General features: G+C 45.2%; 1 protein-coding gene across 1 annotated transcript; it reads left to right on the top strand.

Moving 5' to 3' along the window:
* The first annotated feature begins 673 nt into the window (after positions 1-673).
* On the top strand, positions 674-19011 carry CTC1 (CST telomere replication complex component 1). Its single transcript, XM_069866905.1, has 24 exons — positions 674-768; positions 861-1009; positions 4923-5169; positions 5849-6045; positions 7780-7924; positions 8273-8575; positions 8745-8873; positions 9204-9430; positions 10982-11153; positions 11238-11438; positions 11683-11809; positions 12002-12116; positions 12451-12910; positions 13343-13432; positions 13733-13876; positions 14161-14231; positions 15031-15140; positions 15462-15627; positions 15883-15969; positions 16054-16213; positions 16729-16793; positions 17065-17227; positions 17370-17496; positions 18551-19011. Exons 1-24 carry the CDS (start codon positions 748-750, stop codon positions 18709-18711), a joined length of 3837 nt encoding a protein of 1278 aa, XP_069723006.1. The 5' UTR covers positions 674-747; the 3' UTR covers positions 18712-19011.
* The last annotated feature ends 1177 nt before the right edge of the window (positions 19012-20188 follow it).

The following is a 20188-nucleotide window of genomic DNA, read 5'->3' as shown; positions in this document are numbered from 1 at the left end:
GATTAGGTATTGGAAGGATTTTTTTTCCTTTGAGGGTGGTGAGGCACTGAGCAGTTTGCCCAGAGAAGTGGTGGCTGCTCCAGGACAGGTTGGAAGAGGCTTTGAACAACTTGATCCAGTGGGAGGTGTCCCAGCCCATAGCAGGGGGTGTAACTGGACGGGCTTTGTGGTCCCTTCGAACCCAAACCATTCTATGATTCTATGGTTTTGAATGGATTGTCTCAGATTCACTGCCATGCTGTGATAGGAGCGGATGAGGCACACGCTTCCGTCCTCCTGCAGCTCCAGCCTTCCCCCCAGAGAAGCAAAATCATTTCTTTGGAACCACCCAGGCGTCAGAGCAATCCTCACACGCCCTCACGTGTGACTTTTCCCGGGCAGAGCCCTCCCGCCGTACTTCGGTTACTGTCACACACACCGCAGCTTCAGCCTTAAGCTCAACCCTCCGCCCCCCTCTCCCCCTCCCGCCACCTCCACGGCCCGACCAATCGCTGCAGGGGGCGGGGTCAAGCGCCAGTCTCGGCCAATCGCTGAAGGGGCGGGGTCATTAGCCCTTCTCGGCCAATCGCGTTGGGGAGGAGCGCCGCAAAGCGCCGGCTTGGCCAATCGCTGCAGGGGGGCGGTGACAATCGCCCAGCGGCGCTGACGATTGGTCGGAAGGGAAGGAGGGGCGGGTATCCCGGCGTGCCCCGCGCATTTCCCACCACCGCGTCGCTACGGCAACGGCGCGGGCCGCATGGCGCTGTCATGGCGGGCCCCGGCGCGGCGGTGAGGGACCCCGGGCGTGGGGGTGGGGCGGGCAGCTCCGGGCTCTCCCCGCCTGCTCGGCGCTGAGGCCGCATTTCTCTGCTTCCCCCTAGGAGCAGCGCTGGCTGCAGGCGGCTCGGGAATTCGCCCGCCGAGCGCTCCCTGACGGCGAGGGGCCCCGCGGGACGGAGCCGCCGCTGCTGGACCTGGTGCTGCGGCGGCTGCGCGGCGCGGGTGGCGGGGACCTGCCGCTCGGCTACAGGTGATGGCGGGGCTGGGGGGGAGGGGGGAGGAGGAAAGAAGGAAGGAGGGAGAGAGAGAGGGAAGGGGGGAGGAGAACGAGGAGGAGGAAGAGGAGGAGGCAAGGAGGGAGGGGGAGGAGAAGGGGGGGGGGAGGCTGGGGAGCGGGAGGATGAAGGGTGTCGAGGCGGGGGAATGAGGAGGACGAGGAAGGGAGTTGGAGGAAGAATGAGGAGAAATTTTGAGAGAGGATGAAGAGAAATAAGGAGGGGTGAGGATGAGAAGGGGCCAGGGGTAGGATGGAAGGGCGGTGAGGCTGGGCGAGGGGCGTGAGGCTGAGGAAGGGGGTCATGGGGGAGGATGAAGATAAGTGGGGAGGAGTTCGGTGGTAGGAGGAAGAGGATGAGGAGGGGGGCATGAGTGGGACCAGAAGAGGGATGGGCAGGGATGGGAGGAGGATGAGGGGTGGGGCCTGATGAGAGGAGGATGAGGGGGGCTGCGAGAGAGGATAAGGGGACCAGGAGGGGGAAGGATTAGGTGGCCCTAATGAGATGAGAGAGATTGAAGAAGGGGATGGAGGAAATGAGAGAATGACACGTGTGTGTGTGTGCGCGCTTAAAGATTCCTACGTAGGTGTTTGTACAGTAGTCAGTATTGGTTGGTGTGGTTATGTGCAACAGCTGGGAATAATAAGCACTGATTTGCATAGAATATGTGAACATAACAGAAACTTTAATGAGGTACAGAAAAGCGGCATATGGTATGGGTTTACAGAGATTTGGACTTGCCTTTCTTACCATATTCCTGATTTGTCATTGTGGATTAAGAACAGAATGGAGTTTGAACCAGATCACTGGGAGTTGGAACTGGATGATCTTTAAGGTCTCTTCCAACCCAAACCATTCTATCATTCTATGAAGAAAATAATTGTGATTATACTTTTAATGATTCTTGCTTTTGTGTGTCTACTTGTAATGATTCAATGCTGTATGAGATGTTGTACCTCATTAATTAGTATGCTAGTATAACGAGTCTTAAGTAGAATTATTACATAAATCCCAAAGCAGGGAAATGTTACCCAAGGGGATAAGGGGAGCGTATTTTGCAACTCATTTATTTACTACAAGCATCCTGATCCCAGAGACACAGACACTTTGATATCTTCTACAAACATCTTGATATCTACCCAGAGATGTGGACATTGAATTTATTCTATAAACATCATGGCCTCTGTTAAGGGATGTAGATACTTAGTCTTAAGAAAATTATGATCTCTGTAGTTAATTGACTCAAGGTTGAAAGCATGTGATGAAACAAGGAGAAGGATATTGGATAGGGAGAATCTGTGATTGTTGAAGGATTACCTGAAAGGCATCCTTATTCTAACTAAGGATTTGGAAAGGAAATAAACAATTTTGTGTTTGTATCTAATGACTATATGCACGTTATATAGGTGTAACAATTGTATTGGGTAGGTGGGATTTTGAGCATCGAGTTTGTATAAAGAGGCCTTTGGGGTCTTCAGTAGCTGTGTCAGTTTTGTGGAAGATCTTCCACCTAGCACCCTGTGTAGAATAAAATCAGTGTCTCCTCTCTAAACACCCTCCCTGCCCCATTCCCCCATGCACGGACCTGGCTGCAGCCACTGATCAGTAGAGTGGAGCTGTTGAGGTCCTACTGGCAGCTCAGCACAGCAGCTGTAGCTACAGCAGCAGCAGGCACCAGGTCAACACCACTCATGAGTGCTGCCTGCATGTTCCGGATGCCGGGTGTGGGAGGGATGTTGTCAAGGACGGGTAACCACACATAATTTCTTGGCTTCGATGCACCTCCAGCCGCTCTTGCGGTATGATTAAGCACCATATCCGGTAGTCTGTGGTAGGTAGAGCATGTAACCAACGGAGAGCATTGTGCTGAGAGCGAGCTGCTCTACTGCACAGTGTTTGCGTGCCGTCTTTCCAGCTGGATCCTGCTGGGGTGCTCAGGGGGCTTTTTCTGGGCCTGGTCCCCAAAGCTGGGACCATGGTCTGCCTTTAAGTGTGCATGCAGGGGAAATTAGGATAGTGCGGTCCCTATCCCTGGAGGTGTTTAAAAAGCCTGTAGACATGGCACTTCAGGACATGGTTTTGTAGGTGGCGTTGGGCTGATGGTTGGACTGCATGAGCTTAGAGGTCTTTTCCAGCCTTAACAATTCTATGATTATATATTTCAGTTGGTAAAAGGCTTTTGGGTGCTTGAGATCATGAAAAACATGCAACTTTCTGAGGGGGATCCAGATGGGAAAGTTTGGCTCGACTGAATCTATTTCTGTCTTGTTCCAACATACGATAAGAGAATGCCTGTTAAAACCCCTGGCACAGCTGGTTTTGGGACAAAGGTCAACTGCAATTTATTAGGGACTTGCGGCTTCTTATTCTATACTAATAGTTTATAAATGTAGGTGATAGGTCTTTCAGAACAGCTAAACTGATCTCATCTAAGCCGAGTCCTCGGGACAGGAAGGACATGGATCTGTTAGAACAAGTCAAGAGGAGGCTGTGAAGATGACCAGAGGGCTGGAGCACTTTGCCTACGAGAACAGGCTGAGAGTGTTGAGGTTCTTCAGCCTAGAGGAGAGAAGGCTCTGGGAAGACCTTAGAGCAGGAGGGCTTTTGGAAAGCTGGGGAGTGGCTCTTTATCAGGGAGTACCAGAATAGGATGAGGAAGAATGGTTTTAAGCTGAGAGAGGGGAGATTTAGATTAGATATTAGGAAGAAATGTTTTCCTGTGAGGATGGTAAGGCACTGGCACAGGGTATCCAGAGAAGTTGTGGATGCCCTGTCCCTGGAGGCGTTTCAGGCCAGGCTGGACGAGGCTTTGGGCAACCTGATCCAGTGGGAGATGTCCCCGCCCATGGCAGGCAATTGGAACCTTTAAGGTCCTTTCCAACCCAAACCGTTTTATGATTCTTTGTTTAAACCAGAGTTTGGTTTATCTTCAGGAGAATTCATAGTGAAGAGTTGAAGGTAGTTGATATTTGTCTTGTATGAAGCCAGTGCTCTGTGAGCAGCATACTACAACCGTTAAGCTATGGCGCACCAGAAGAGAGACCATTTGGTTCTATGTATGTGATAACCAGTATCCACTGTACTGTTGTAGTTTTGGTTTCTCCCCAAAAGCAGTCAGCATGTGTGACAAACACAAGCAGCACTGTGTGCTCCTTGTAGATCATAGATGTCAATATTATTTCCAGTGGTGCTCTGTCTCTGGGGATGGAGGAGTTCGCCTATGTCGTTTTCAGCTAATCTTTCTCCTCTAAATGTACATCTTAAGTATCTGTGTAAGTTTATCTCTTCTGATTAGTTGTTTCTATAAATACTATTTATAGCTGATTCATAACCATTGCTCATCGACTGGTTTGTGGCTTTGAACCTTTGATACCTGACTAATCAAGTGAATTCAAATTCAAAACTTTCTGAATTTGATTGTGCTGCTGCTGAGTGAGTGGGTATTGTGAATAGAGCTCAAGTTTCAGAACCTAAAATTATCAGCTAACCTCACTGCAAACAAGTACCAAAATGACCATTAAGATTACTGGTTTGCAGTCTGTCAGCTTTGTGTTGTGTAGGCAACCTGCAGGACAGGATAGTTCCAGAACTGTTACAGTCTTCATCTGGAAGTTGTTCAACCTTGCTTTTACAGCAGTTTTAGCACCAAATGATTAAATTAGTCTGTATTTGGCTGTGTTCTGAGCTGAGAGAGATCCTTGATAAATGCTAGTGAATGAGTTGGTTCTTGCCATGTAATGTTACCAGGCCACACCAGCAGCTGAGGCTCTTCTGAATTACCCAAGCTTGGTCAACTGTAATGATCAGTGTACTCCCCAAACTTTGCAGATTGAGTTTATCCTACATCTTTCTATATTCTCAATTGGTTGGGTTTTTTTCTTTTTTCAGTTTCATCTCCATCTCTGACCTACTACATCAGCAGCGTGTGCCGTGCTGCAGCCACCTGACCTGGAGCACCAATGAATTTAAAGATTGGGCTCAGCAAGGACAAGGTGCTTTACCCATGCAGAACGCTTTGCCAAGGAGTTACCTCATCTTGGTTGCCTATTTAACAGATGGTAGGCAAGAGAACGAAGAAAAGTTGGCAAACGGTTGTCTTTATGTGAAAGATAATACCGGGATAATTCCATGTGAGGTAGGTCCTCAATCTGAGACATTCTCTGTTTATTCCCACTTCTGAGTCAGTGTCACAGACCACCAGGGCATCAGATGGTCTGCTGAAGTCTGTAGTGAGAGAAATAGCACATCTATGTAACAGGCAAGAAAACAGCAAGCTCTGATCCTGGAGAGAGGGTAGAATATGTTAAATCTGTCATTGCTAGGAGAGCAAATATTGAATGCACTGGCCTAATGTACAATTCTGTTAAATTCTTAGTATTATGTGGTGGCCTGGGAGGTCTGGAGGTTATAGCACTACCTTCTGTTTGAATTCAAACTAGCGGAGCAGAAGTAACTTTGTGGAGAGTTGTATTGGGTGTTCAGTGATGTGTTGATGATGTACTTTCAGGAAATAATAGCTTGTGTGACAGTGGTTTTGAATCAAAAACCTTCTGAAGGTCACAACAAGGGGAGTCTAGCTAAAAGGTAACCCCTAGAGTAATGATGAGCTCAGCAAATCTGTTCCGTGTTTGCATCTAGAAGGACAGAAGTTTTACACATGGAATAGGAGAGTGGGCAAAACCACTGATCTCATTTAGTAATGAGGCTCTGCAGTAGAACAAGAATTTGTGATGAGCCCATGAGGGCAAATAGGTAACAAGGAAACATACTGTAACTCATCTCAAGCTCTCCTGCCTTGTTATCTTTTGTCTTAGCTCCTGCATCTTGAACTTGAATGGCTGGGGTCGTTGTTCCTCTTCCCAAGCTGGTCATACATACCACAGACAGATGAGAGTGCGGCAGGGTACGTGGAAATCCTGGTAGATCCAGTGCCAGTAAATCTCCCAAAGAAAGTACCGGACACCATTCCAGTCACCTACCCAGCATCAGCCAAGCCACTGCTTACCTCCAGGTAAACTTTGCATGCTCAACTGTACTGTAGCACTGTTGCTCTGGTGTGACAGGTATGTAAAGAGCACTTAGAGCCAAATTCTCTTTCTGCCACAGGTGGACACATAATAGTGAGTAGTGGAAGTTACACAGTAAAGCCACTTTTCATTTATTAGCTCTTTTCTAGGACTTTACTGGAAGTTTTTCTTCTTTATTTTGACAAAATAAGACTAATTTTAGTGATTTCCAGGTGTATTTTAATGTTACAGAAAGGACACAAGAACGAAGTGATGATTTGGCTTTCCCTGGGGCTAAAATGTACTCTTTTGATTAGCACAGCTTTTTTTTTTTTTAATTTTGGACCTACAGTGGGCCAAAAGTATTACTAAAATTAATTCTAGTTCCTAATATGAAAGTAGTACACACAGCCAATCAAATTGCTGACGTAAAGGTGCAAATTAAATGTCAGCTGATAAGAGTAACTTCTCTTAAGTAGAAGTAATACTTAACAGCATGTGAGAATGTAGCGAATGGAATTGCAAATCTTACTGAAGTTAATGATTTCAGACTATGCTAGATCATATCTTCTTGAATGGAGGGTTCTTGGTGTAATTTAGTAACAATAAAATGTCACTAGTCAGGCTGCTTTAGTTTCCTTTTAGATTTCTTTTGTTTTAATTTGGTTTATCTGCTTTTGAGAAACTTACTTGAAACTTAAGTGTTTGATTTAGTTCAGCAGATCTTTGAAACAGAAACCTATTTCCAAATTTCAGTATACATTCTTGGGCTTTTAACATAAAGCTCCTCTGCTGTTCTCTGGCATCTGACCAATTTTCCATGTTCCTCCTTTAAATGTTACCAATAAAGTCCTGTACTTGTGTATGTGGAATTCCTGGTATTTCTTCTTAAAAAAACCCTCAAACTTACATAATCTTATACATTTTAGAATGAAGAATGTGTTTGTTTAAAGTAAATGGGATAATTATATTCAAGTCTAGTAGGAGCTGAAATGAAAATGACAAGTGTTTGCTTGAAATGTATTTTTTTTCTAATTTTTTGAAATGAGAGTTTAAAATGACAAACAGAAATGACTAAAGAAATGTCACCCTTCTCTGATCTCAGCTGCTTTCGGTTTTGCTGCTTTTTCACCATGAGCCAAGCTTGTTGGGAAGACTCCATTGTTGGTTTCAAGCCTCTTTTGTTTATAGCCTTGGAGCTTCCACAGTGTCACGCTCCATGGATGTGCAAAGCCAACTTCTGTTTTCTGCTGAAGAATTGCGTGTTACTTTTTTCCCTTCTTTTTGACCTATAATTAGCTTCTTGTTTGTGGTAAAGGCTTTTATAATCTGGCTGTTGTCATGGAACATGTGAATTTGTTCAACACAGCCCTACTGTCTTGAAATATAATGTTTTTGTAAAATGTCAAAGGGATTTAGTATGCAAAAGTTAAAGGAAGAATTTTGCAGCCAGATATTGTTTTGAAAACCTCTGATCATAGAATTGTTTGGGTTGGAAGGGACCTTAAAGATCGTCTAGGTCCCACCACCTGTGATGGGCAGGGACACTTCCCGCTAGGTCATGCTGCCCAAGGCCCCATCCACCGTGGCCCTGAACACCTCCAGGAGTGGTCCGTAGTACCTTGTTGGACCCTTTCTTTTTGGAAAGTGCTTGCTGCGTATTTGTTTATTTTGCGTGTGAGAGACTTTGAGTTGTTCTTCCATCTCTGATTTCCTTTGCTCCCTTAATTGCCCCCTAGGATTCCATGTAAGAGAAGATCAAAGCTCACTGTGGCAGGTGAACTGGTCAGGCGAGGGCCTCTCCTTTGTATTCGCCACAAGTCATTCTTCTTTCTGTTTCTGAAGTGCTTCATCTCAGCCGTTTGGGTCCCTGTGCTGGTGCAGGTAAGTCCTTGGAATTTCACTCACAAATTCACCATCTGAATCTGAGTATGTGCTAGTTGATTAATGTTCTTTGAAGTTTGCCCGTGACCTTCTAATTTGATTTATTCTTCCTTTTAAGTCCATGGAGTCTACAACACTCCTTGTATGTAAGATTTCTAGTTCAGCAGCCCCTTTCCCTCATGCAGTTGCAGTGTCCCTGAACATCTTGCAGTTTATCACCCTTTTTCTAAGACTGAGGCAGTCCTCTCAAAGGAAAAGTTTTTTTGTTTTTGGGTGGGGTTATTGGGTCAGGAAGAATGTTTTCCATTGCAGGAGATGCTGATGTCTCTTTTGGTTTCTCTGCTCTAGAAGCCCAACCAGTTGACATGGCATCATAGCCTCCAGTTGGGCCAAAGGTACACAATAACAGGCCTGAGTATGTCCAGCCTGAAGAAATCTGGACAAAAGATATTTGTCACTGGTGTTTCTTCCTGCCTTCTGCCTTACTGTGCAGAGCAGGTGGGAGAGCAGCAACTGGGCAATTCTTGTCAAGGAGAATCCACTCAATTGTCTTCCCTTGAGACTGCTGAGAAGCTCAGTGACTCTTTGGAGCTGGGAGTTAAAGAGAAGAGGCCAGGATCAACCAAAGAGTCTAAGATCATCTCGTATGTGGTAAGGATTTGTAATGTTAGTCTTCATCTGCTTGTGCTGTAGGGTTTCAACTCCTGGCCTGCAAGGTCTTATATTCATCATGAATTTATTTCCTTATAGCTCAGGCCTATGATTCTTTTAAGTTCTGGGACTTTCTACGTTCATGTAACTTTGTTTGCTTTCTGTTCAGGGAACTGTCACCAAAATACTCAATGTGCAAGCTGGCCTCTTTTTACTGGATGACAAAGTCTGCTTGTGCCTTGCTTACCAGCAGTTGTTGAGCTCTGCACGTGGACTCCGACCAGGAGCACGTGTGGAGGTAGGTGTAGACATCTGAGGCATAAAGCATGTAGTGGAAGAGACTTAAGCCCTGGGGATGGCTCGTGAGTGTGTGGGTCAACAAAAGTCACTGGGAACATTAGAATTACTTTAACAAGTACTGGAATAAAATCTGGGATCTTGCTGTCTAGGCTTAGTCATGAGAATCAAAGAGATTATGGTCTGATTCCTCCCTAAGCAGTGCCAGATTCCTTTAGTCCCATTTGGTTTATAGACAGTCCGGTAAAGCAGCAAAGGATTTGGAGTGGGATGGTGGTTCTGAGGAGTGGTAGCAGACTAGCTATCTCTTTCTCTTGTCTGTGTATCTCAGCTCATCGACATCCACCTCCTACAGAAGCCTCTGGTATCCTTCCCTTTCATTGTACTTGGTGCTTGCCTGAGCAGCACTGTTGTGCTGAAGAGTTTTTCAAGGCTCAGCACCCCCTACCAGGCATCAGCCTCTTCGGGAAATCTGTACTTACAGCTGCTCTTCCGCTACAATCTTGATATGCCGCACTACCTCTGGCTGGTGAGCCTCCTGGAGACGTTTGAGGAGAGGTGAGGACCCTTCTTCTGAAGTCAGGCCACGCATAAGTATGCTTTGTTGGCTGTCTGGGTGTGTTCTAGACGAAGGGTTCACGAAATTACTGTGTTTGGATGCTGATAGCAGAAATTGCTTCTGGTCTACTGGCCAAAGTAAGCTGTTCATCTAGATTTTACATCGTGTCCTGTTACTTGTGTCTTGCAGTTGCTCTATGAGAAAATCCCTGTACACTTTTTTAAGTGTGTGTGCAGTAAGCCCTCTCCTCACGGGCAGCTGCAGCATACCCGCAGCATGTGCTCACATACCCCTGCTTGGGGAGTTTTGTCCTGAAATATGGAAGTGCTGTAGGAATGTCTGCCTACCAGCATGGTTTGCTCTCGGATCAAGGCAGGCACTGAAGCTGGAGCTAGAAACTGCTGCTACAACCAGATAACAAGTGATATAAAGGATTTCGAGTCCTGGCTGCTCAAAGGTGTAGCAGCAGCTGCTCAGCTTGTTACTTTGAGATATTCCAGGTATTGCCAATAATGTGAGCATTCATTTCAGAGCCTTTGTCTTAGATTTTCCCACACGTGCTTATCTCTGGGTCTTCCAGATGGCTTCTTGCTCTCCCTGACAACTGCACTTTGTTTACATGACGCATGTGGGCCAGTTTCTGTGTATACTTCTGAGTTCTGTTGGTGAAAATATCTGTTTGTTCTGGAATAGTTATGGTTGATCACTGTAACTGCGACTTTAAAAACAAAAATGTGGATCTTTAGTCTCAGGCAGTCAAGTAATAGTTTACAGAATGCTCAGTCTTCCTGTGCTTTATTGGCACTGTGGAATTTTTACCATGATTTCCAATAAAAAAGCTTCAGTTTTGGTCCAGGAAAACAGAAACTTACTGCTAGCTATAGGTTATGGGTATTAATAGCTCTTTCACTTTCTTTAAATGTGACTGGTAATTCCTGCTGCGGCTTGAAAATTGTTCCAGTGAGTTAGTTGCCATCTCTTTATTTGAGTTCACTTTCTGTTATTAAGTCATATTTTGACTGGCAATGCGATCACTTGCAGGCATTCAAAAGCAGTGAGCTGAATTCCTGAAAGGATCACAACGCAAGGAAAATATTGGAACAAGAGTAGTCTGTAGTTGTTTGTCTTTCCATTTTTTGCCTTCTGTAAACCAAAGCCAAGTATACCTAACATGAGTAAAGCTCACCCAAAATGCATGGAGGTCCATTTCTGTGATTTAGTGGGAGATTATTTTGAGGTGGCTTGGTTTTTTCTCTTTTTTTTGTTTGGTTTTGTTGGTTTTTTTTTTTTAATCCACTTGAGTTTTTTGAGGTTTTGCCAGCCTGTCCATTTCTGTATATTTTCCTGTTCTTTGTCTGCCTGCCTGACATAATTTTGCGTTGCCCTTAAATGTTCCTTTTTTAAATCACTTTGTGGTTTTTTTTGTCCTTAGTTCTTGTCCTACACAGCATGTTCACTCATGACAAGCAGAAAGAATCCCTGACTTACATGGGGAGCTCACAGGAGAGCGAGGACTGCTAATGCTTCTAACTGTTGTAATTTTTTTTCAGGTTTTCTTGTTTCTTTGGGTGCCGTCGACTGTTGCTTAGCTCTAAGCAAAACCCTAGAGCTGCTGAGAAGTTTCTTGTCCCCCTTCTGCAAGCTGCTGTGCCAGATAGAAAGGAAGCCAGAGATATTTATGATGAAATCCTGGGAGAAGCACACCAGTGTCCCTTGCAGAAGGTGAATAAGTGCTCTGTGAACTGTTGACTCTTTTTCTGATGGGAAGGAACTCAGCTGATTCTACCTTTCTTTTTCTTTTCCTAGTATTTGACCATGACTCCCCCGTGCCAGGCTCCATTTTTGTCTGCAGTTTGTTGTGTGGCAGAACAGAAGAGCTGGGAATGCTTCAGTCCATCACAGCTGCTCTCTCCCGTGGAGGCCCAGCACATGGGCACCCAGGAGTTGAATCGTAGACTGGCCTGGTCCTACTGCACACTCTCAGCCGGAAGTTTCCAGCCTCGACTGGTAAGTGCCTTGTTCCCTTTACTGTCTGTGCCTTGAGAGTTCCTGGTTCTCTCCCCATGTCTTCCAGCACCCTGTCTGATGCATGCCTGCTCCTGTTAGGGAGTGACACTTCTTTTCTCATCTGTGGTGCCATAACTCAAAGTGTGCATTCAAATACAGGCTGCTGCTGCTATGCACACTTTGAGTTGTGGCCTTCAAAGATGGGAAGTGTTCGATACTCTTTGCAGCTTCCTTTCTGTTGCAGATATTGCTGGGTGTGCTGAGAACCTCTTCCAGGAGCAGTTCCCTCCAGCTGCAGGACAAGAGCAGCATACTTCCCTGTGTGATATCCCATAAGAATGGTAGTCCCTTTGCCCATACAGCTCTCATAGGTATGTCCCACTAAGCTAAATTTGAAAGTGCTGAGCTTTTGCTGTTCTGCCATCCAGCTTCAAAGCAAGGAAGAGGTAACTTTATATGCAGATGCTGAACTGTCACTGCCTGGGCTTGTGACTTTTAAAATGAGGAAATTCTCATGTTCTCTTCTTTTATTAGCTCAGCTCCTTTCTCTGATGTGTTTGCAGGATCGCTCTTGCAGGTAGAAAACTACCAGCTTGTAGTGGAGAGATTCTTTCAGACTGATTTTCCTTCCTGGGAGCACCTGGAAAATCTGGATCATGTGAGGGAGAAAAAATACAGGTGACTCCATTTATTCAATGCACAAGTAAAATCACCACTTTCCAGTTCCACAAGTGTTTTGGTTAAAACTGCCTATCAGTGTAGTATTTCAGTGCCAAAGCAGCTGTCCTTTGCCATTTGAAGAAAAGGAAAACTTTACCAGCAACAAACCTACCATGTTCATGTTGTTCAGCACACACCCAGCTTCATAGCTGACTACTGCTTTACCCTTTTCTGCTGCTTCCACTGAATACCTGCAAGGTGCTCACTGAAAGTGATAATGCAGATAACCACTTGTTTTGGGCAGCCGCTTGTCAGGAACAGGGAGTTTCACTACTACCATTTTTTATTTCAGTGTCTATGTGCAGTTCTACTTTGAGGATGTTCAGGTTCTCCATGCTCCAGAAGAACAAATCCAGAAAAGCCTTAGGAGTGGAAATGGCTCTTCTTTGAGGAGGAAGCATGGTAGCAGCTTAACGTCTAAGCTGGAAACCCCAGAGGCAAAAATGCTGAAATTGGAGGATCCCAAGCCAAATACTCACGGAGCCGAGAACTGTCAGGGGGGCCAGAGCAGCACTGGAAGAACCAGCTGTGTATCTCGCATATTCTTGGTTACCCAGAAAGAGGGACTTATGTTACGCAATTACCAACTACCCAGAAAAGAAGATGGAGAGGGACCAGAGCTGCAGCGCAGTTTCCAAGCCACAGTGCTGTGGCTAGGCAAACCTCAGCTCTGGAGCCACCCCAGAGAAATTGGAAACCTGCCAGAGCTGAAGGAGACCGATTGTGATGAAGAGGACATGACACAGCAATATGTGAGGCAGGAGGCAGCTTTGGGGTGTGGTTTGATAAGGCTGGGAGCTGGCTCCTCATGGAACTTGTGCGATAATTACATAGATTCCTAATTGATGGGGAAATGCTTTTTTTTGTGCTGGATATAGATTTATGTTTATGCAGGCAGCTTCCTTGTGCCACTCCCAAGGAAGTTCCGTCTCCTCACCGTCCCCTTGTGAATGCATCTGCCTTATCTTACCCTTTATGATGCTAATCTTATTTCTCAGTCAAGATATCCTCTGCAGGATTTGCTCTTTTTGCTGTATTTTTCATTTCTTATGTTTTTCCTAACATTTCTCATCACCTTCTCTCTCTCTCTCTCTCTCTCTCTCTCTCTCTCTCTCTCTCTCTCTCTCTCTCTCTCTCTCTCTCCCCCCCTCTCTCCCCCTCTCTCTCTCCCCCCTTTCCCACAGGCACTACTGCTCTTCATGGGGAAGTCTCTACGATGGTTTCCATTTCTGCATCGGGATGGGCTGTATCGCTTCATTGTGCCTTGCTGCTCGGTAAGAGAGGTTCTCTTGCTGTTTCCTTGAGGAGAATTTTTTTTACCAAACTGTGTGGGAGTAGGGAGGTGACTAAGCTGGTTTTGAGGCTTGGAATTCCCATCCATCTTACCAAGGAACTGCTTTAGTTCTGTGTTTGATTAAAATTCTCAGAGCTCTGAGTTCAGTGGATTTGTTTGTTTTGGTTTTTTTTTTTTCTTTTCCTTTAAACCATTGTTCTTTAGGGGCCCTCTTGGCCTACATAGCTTTTATCTCTGTCCTTTGAAAGTCTTCTTTCTTGTCTTATCAATCTTCTTCCAGGACTTGGAAGTGTTTCACAAGCTCTGTCTTCCACCTGTGCCAGAAAAATTCCTGAGCAGGTCATTCTGCCCCCTGTGCCTGCCTGTCCAAGATACCTGGCACTTACAGCATGAGATGTGGATCTCTTGTCTGCCTGAGCGCCAGGTATGCAGTGCTTTATTGCCATGGGCTTTCACAGGTGACTTGTAGATCTCTCCAGAACTACTTCAGAAAATTATTGGTGCAGAAGCTCTTGTTGATGAGACCGTTCTGCTCATCTCCATCAGAGGCTGGTGCTGGGCTTCATATTTTCCTGCCTTGGCGTTAATCTAGGGAGGAAACATCAGTTGCTTGATGTAGTTCTAAATATGCAGAGCTTGTCTTTACTGCTGTGGCTGGAATGGCTTTAAACTGCAATCCATCTGAGGCTGTGTCTCCCCCACTTCTAGTTGGCAGCCAGGTCGGTGCTGACAGGCATGGAACAGAGGATTTCCTCCATTCCAGAAGTACTTAGCAATGGGTATGTTGGTCTGCCCTAAATTACATGTGGCCCTGTCTCAGAGCATGGGTCTGTACTAATCTTTATTTGAAACATTAATACATTAAACAGTGATTAATTGTCTGCCCTAGAAGTATGATTTGGAAATCTTCCTATGTGCAAGTAGTCCAGGCTGCTGCTATCATGTTTATCAAAGCTAAAGGGATTACATGTGTCAAGATTGCAAAATGGTGTCCAGAAAAAGTTTGAGCTGCTACTGGTGCAGACAAGATCCCAAAAGTCTCTGCTAAACTTCTGTCAGAAGTGAAAACAGGTGCAGCAGGGAAAATGAGGTTGCACGTGTCATGGGGCTTTTTGTTGATTTTTGATTGTTTTAGCATAACTTGCTTAAACAAATAGTAGGATTAGAAGCTTTTCTGTTCAAAGCATGTTTAATCTAAGGTGAACTGCATGCACACTGAAGTCTTTGCTAGTACCTCGTGATAAGCTAAGTTTTCCTTTGCTTGGCTTCTTCCTCTAATTAAGAAAAACAATTAGGAGTTAAGCAGAGAGGAAGGTTGTAATGGCTTTGCCTTTTTCTTCTGTTCCCTCTGGCTCAGCAGTGATAAAGTGAATAAAAAGGGCCTCTTGTCCCTGGGTGAGGTAGGCTGCAGAAAGCTTCCCTCACTCCAGCAGCTCAGGTCTTTAAAGAAGGTTCCCCTGAAACCAGGCTCAAGCAACACCACTCCTTGTCCCCCTGTCCTTTGTGGTAGTCTTGAAATTAGGCTTTCTTCCCTTCCCTCTGCCTTCAAGCAGGATAGAAATCCTGGTCTGCTCTCAGTTTCACAGGTTCCCTTGTTTCTTTCTCTGGTGAGATAGTGGAGAGGACCTTGTGTGCCTCTCCTAAGAATGAGAAGCCATCTGTGACTGCTGGCCTTCAAAAGCAGAAAGGTAAGATTATGACAGCAGGTCAGGTAATAACAGATTGTTTCTTACTTTCTGTTTGAGAAAGATAGCACTCTTGGGTAACTGCTTCTGTGTCTGAGAACAGAAGCATGCCAGGATGTTGCATCCCATTGCATGTTAGAGGGCTGTGAAACTGTACATTGCTTGTGTGTTGGGATGGGAATGGGAAGAATGTAACTGGAAAACATATGAGGTAGAACGGTAATAACCTCATTGTAATGGGAAAATACTTGTAGGTCCAGCTTAGTGACAGATTATGCTACTCATGTGTGAGCTCACGGTGTGGTTGGTCCTGTGCCTCCTCAGGGATACTGCTAGCCAGTGATCACAGCGTGAAGCTCAGTGTCTCCGTTGCTCCAGGCTCTCCTGCTGTGGTGGACATTTACATTGCTTCCACCTATCTGCAGCATCTGTGGGGTTTGCTACCTGGAGCCAAGGTCCTTTTCCAGAACCTGGAACGCAAAATCTCCAGGTACTTAGTCTTTAAAGCCGTGATCTAGACCACAGGTCTGACCTCTGTTGTTGTCTTTGAAACTACCTGTTAATATCTCCTCTCATGTGGGCATTCCTCATCCTTTGTCCATATCTTTGTGTTTCCTGATCCCTTACTACAAATTATTTTTCTACCATGTCATAGATAAATGAAGAACAGCCCAGCCATGCCAAGAAAACTGAACACTTTGATTTCTACTAGCTCTTTTTGACACTTAACTCTTTCCTGTTGCAGATTCCATAATGTTTATTGCACATACATTGCCTCCAGCTGTGTGAGCATCATAGCTCTGCCAACTTCTTACCTACCTCTTTCTTCAAGGTGAGTCCAGGGTCTGTTCCCACCTTACAGTGTCCCAAGAAGGGTTTCTATGTTCCAAGCTTCTTACATTCCCCTTTCTTCTAGTTCTGCAGGAGAAACCTCACCGCCCTCACTGGTGTTTCTATCCCACTTGCAATCTCATCTGCAACACCTGTCCCAGGCACGAATTTTATGCCACGTGTCCTATGTACTGACGCTTTCCTTGCAATGGGTTTGCTCGCTTTGCAGCAGCATCTTCAAAGAGGTATTCAAGCTTCCACAGAGATAGTTTGGGAGGAACCTTGCAGATTTTGTACTCTGACACATTTCTTCTATGTGGTAGCAGAGAATACGAGTTCCTACCTACCCCACTTCCAAACCCTCTTTTTTCACTGTCTGAAAAGGTCTTGTTTATGAAAAAGGGACCAAAGTGACAACTGACTAAAAGTGTACATCTGGTATCTGGCAGGCTGGCAGCTGGGACTGGGAGTGAAGTGCGAGCATTCAGGGGTATATTTTACTCTGTTAATGCTCTGCTTTTCCCACGTTTGCTGCTGTTGGGGTTCAGCACCTTGCAGCAGATTATTATTTTTATGTTTTTCTTTTTTTTCTCCCCCTACAAACTCTTCCCAAGACACTCATGGTAAATGCAGTGAAGTTCTTTAACCCTTTGCATACTTAATTAGGGGAGGCTTAATGGAAGCAGTGGCCCTTCCCCTTCTTTCTCTCTCTCTCTCTCATATCCACCCATACATAGCTGTAGCTCTACTGTTCCTTCAGGGAAGGTGCACCCGAGACAGCCCACCTTGTCCATCAAACATAGGAGTGAGGCAAGCCAGCGCACGGTAAGCGCTATAAGGATCAGGTATTGCAAGAGGTGGGTAGGAGGGAATTAATTACTGTACAGAGACGGGGGAAAAGTCAGGTCAAAGATGGGATATGAACAGTGGCAGAGGTAGAAATTAGAGTGATCATGTCTTTCTGGATGTGAACAAACCTCCCCCTCTCTGCCTTTACTGAGGCAAGTTTACCATTGTCTGGGTCGCATCCCCTGTGACAGAGCAAGGTATTGTCCTGACCTCCCTGCACATCTTCATCTGCCTACTCTCTCCACAGAGTGCTGGTGGAGGATGGAACGGGTGAAGCTTTGGTGCTGTGCAGGAACCAGCATGTGGCAGCCATACTGGGCCTGAGTCTTCTTGATTGGGAAGCTCTGCAGAACTGTGTGCAGAGCAGGGGCAGTGTGTCCATTCAGCATGAGGAAGCTACTGGCGTGGGGGTGAGCGCGTTATTCTGTTAGTGGTTGCAGTGTGCTGTGCTTAAGCCTCAGCTGGACTGAATTGCTGTTTGCTGTGGGAGTGCCAGTGGCTCTCTGCTTCCTTCTTGCACATTCAGTGGCAACACACCCATTCCTTCCTCAGTGCGTAGAGGAACCTGAGGATTTCATTGCTTGCTACCTAAGGAGCCTGTGCAGGAGTCCTCTTATCTGTCGCCTTATCCTGCTGGATTTCAGCCTAGACAGGAAGCCCTCCAAGATCCTGCAGCCTGGTAAGCAAGCACTGCTGGCTTTTGTAATACTTTGTGTGGGAAGGAAGGGAGGAACTGTCTTACCAGGCTGGGGAAGGAGAGCAGCTTGCGCTGCCCACAAAACAAGATCTGGAGGATTTCCATGGAGTTGTGAATTTTGTAGTGTAGAGCTAATATGATTCTTAGCAGAATCATGTTTACGAAAATACAGAAATAATGTTATCAAAGTCACTGTATACGACAGTATTATACATTAATTTTTCTACTTTATACAGAAGCATGAAAATAGTATTGAGTCATCCTTCTAGTTGCAGTGAACAACTTGTGGCTACTCAGTTTGAATTTTACAAACAGTTCCAGGAAAATATATCAGCTAAACAATTGGAATAGTAATTGTTGTGAGGTCTTGGTAATGGGGTAGGTGGGAGTTGTGTGTGTGTGTTAGTGGTTGTAGGAAAGAACATGTTTTGTTAGCATTCCTTGTTTGCCCACCCATCCCTGATATTAAGGTATGGGTTTAGTTCTGTGGGGTGACTCTTACACACTAAACTTGCTCTGTTTTAGAGCAAAGTTCCCAGTCCTTGGACAGGATGGGATTCTGACCAGCCAGAGTTACTGAGCAGACCTCCCAAGTAGGTTTTGGTGGTGTCTAAAGACAGGACAGCGGGTAGTCTAGGCCTGAAAATCCTCACTGTGGTCACAGAGTTTAAAGCACCAGAGGATGCTTTCCTGTGGTATTACATGATGGCCAAAAGACAATGTCTCTATCTGCAAAGCCGGGTTGGTGACAGCGAGAAAAAGTACAAAGCCCAGTGCATGAGCTGTGTGAGCAGCATGTAGTCAACAGCATTTCAGTGTAACGTGTCTGTTTCCTCCAAACTGGAAGGGTGCTTGCCAAATACATTCATCCACTTAAATCCTGGATTCATTAATCATGCTGTCCTTTGAGGTTTAGCAGATGTTAAGCAGCTGCTGCTGCAAGGTCTTCCTTTCCCCAGCAATTTCTACAGCTGTTTGTTAGAACGGATCAGGAGACTTACACTGAGTTGTTACTGGCTGTATCTTTCTCCTTCAGCTCCACTGCAGCTGAGAAACTTTCGGTGTGGTGAGGTAGAGTTTGTGTCGCAAGTGGGACCTCGGCTGAGCTTGCTGTGCCTGAATGTGGAGGAAGTGGAACAAGATGCCTTAAGCTATCTGAACAGCAAGAGGATTAAGAGGACATCTAGTTACTGCTGAGTGGAAGGCCCCAGCTTAACATCTCTCCCAGTGGAAATGGAATTATGGTAACACTTATTGTGATTGGGAGCTTTTTTTTAATCTCCCTTCCAGTGGGAGCATGGGCCTGTGAGCATGGGGTAAAGGGTGCAATCAAGAAGCTACTCTGACTTCTTGAATTCCTGAGTGGTCATTCTGGTCCATTGCCACCAACGGTATTGGGCAACCTTTTGGGAGAGAGATACTTAATACTTTGAGCCTAGGGCCCGCAATGTGTATATTTTATGTGGTAGTATCTACCAAATAAAGCTACTAAAATACTGTTTATGTGACACTATATCTATTTTAATACTAGGGTTTATATGCTGCATGGGGAATGGGGCAGAATGCAGATCCTTGGCTTATAAGCCAGAGACAGGCGTTTTGCAGATCACTCACTGTCTTCATGTGAAACTATACAGTTGCCACACAGGATGGTCTTCTTAACCCACTTGACATTATCAAAATGTTTTTAAAGCTTGTCCTTCCTCCAAAAAGAGAAGGGAAGTGAATAAGTTACTGTTTGGGAACTAAACCATGGTACTAAATCACAAGCCTATACAAGTATTATTTTGAAGCTTAAACAGTGGTCTGAACATTACATGGGGCTAGTAACGAGGAAGACAGGGAGCTGTGGTGGAAGTTCACCACTGATGTACAGGCTTGCCTGTCTCTTTCTGATTAGGAAGGGAAGTGGCACATGCCAATACCTATGGTGGCATGGCAGACTAGCCAATACACCATGTGGAAGGTCACCATTTGTAGACCCATCTGCTCTCCCATCTGCTTGCTGTGATGATCAAGTGTTCTGCGCTTGCTCTTGGTAAAGTAACATCCAGATCCTTGTGCTGTGAGTTAGTAAATGCTAGGCACAATTACTTCCCTGCCTTATTCCTCTCGTAGTGCTGACAGCATGTTTGAACAGCTAACTCTGTTATGGGTTTTGTTTGTTCAGCATTTCCTTCCACCCTTCCCCCTTAGTCTGAGCTTTATATTAAACTTTAGGCTGTGGGTTTGTTGAGCATCTGTAAAGTATCTTCCCTCTCGAGGTCTGTTGGCCCCTTCTGTGACTAAAGCATGATGGCAGAAGACCTGACGGATGCTATTATTCAACAAAGTTCAGAGACACCATCCTGAAAGTGTTTGACAAAACAGCTTAAAGCAAAGGTCTGCATGTTTTGCTCTGACAGTTTTTTCTGTAGATGCTTTCTGCAAAATAGTAAAGATTTCACTAAAGCTTACCCCCACCTTTCCCAAAGAAAACAAAACAAAATAAAAATCCCAAATAAACTATCTTAGACTGAGGAAAGTAGTAAGTGATACAAGATGAAGAGATCAAAATCTGATTCAAAAGTGCAACTGAAAGTAGTCTTGTAATATGAATATGAATACCAGAGTAACAGACAGTGCTACAGTAATAGGAAGTGCCAGATCAGGGACTTCTTTAAAAACAGAAAAG

Source organism: Phaenicophaeus curvirostris, chromosome 1 (genome assembly GCF_032191515.1).
Source record: "Phaenicophaeus curvirostris isolate KB17595 chromosome 1, BPBGC_Pcur_1.0, whole genome shotgun sequence".
Lineage (NCBI taxonomy): Eukaryota > Metazoa > Chordata > Aves > Cuculiformes > Cuculidae > Phaenicophaeus > Phaenicophaeus curvirostris.
This window is presented reverse-complemented; position numbering and strand designations above follow the sequence as displayed.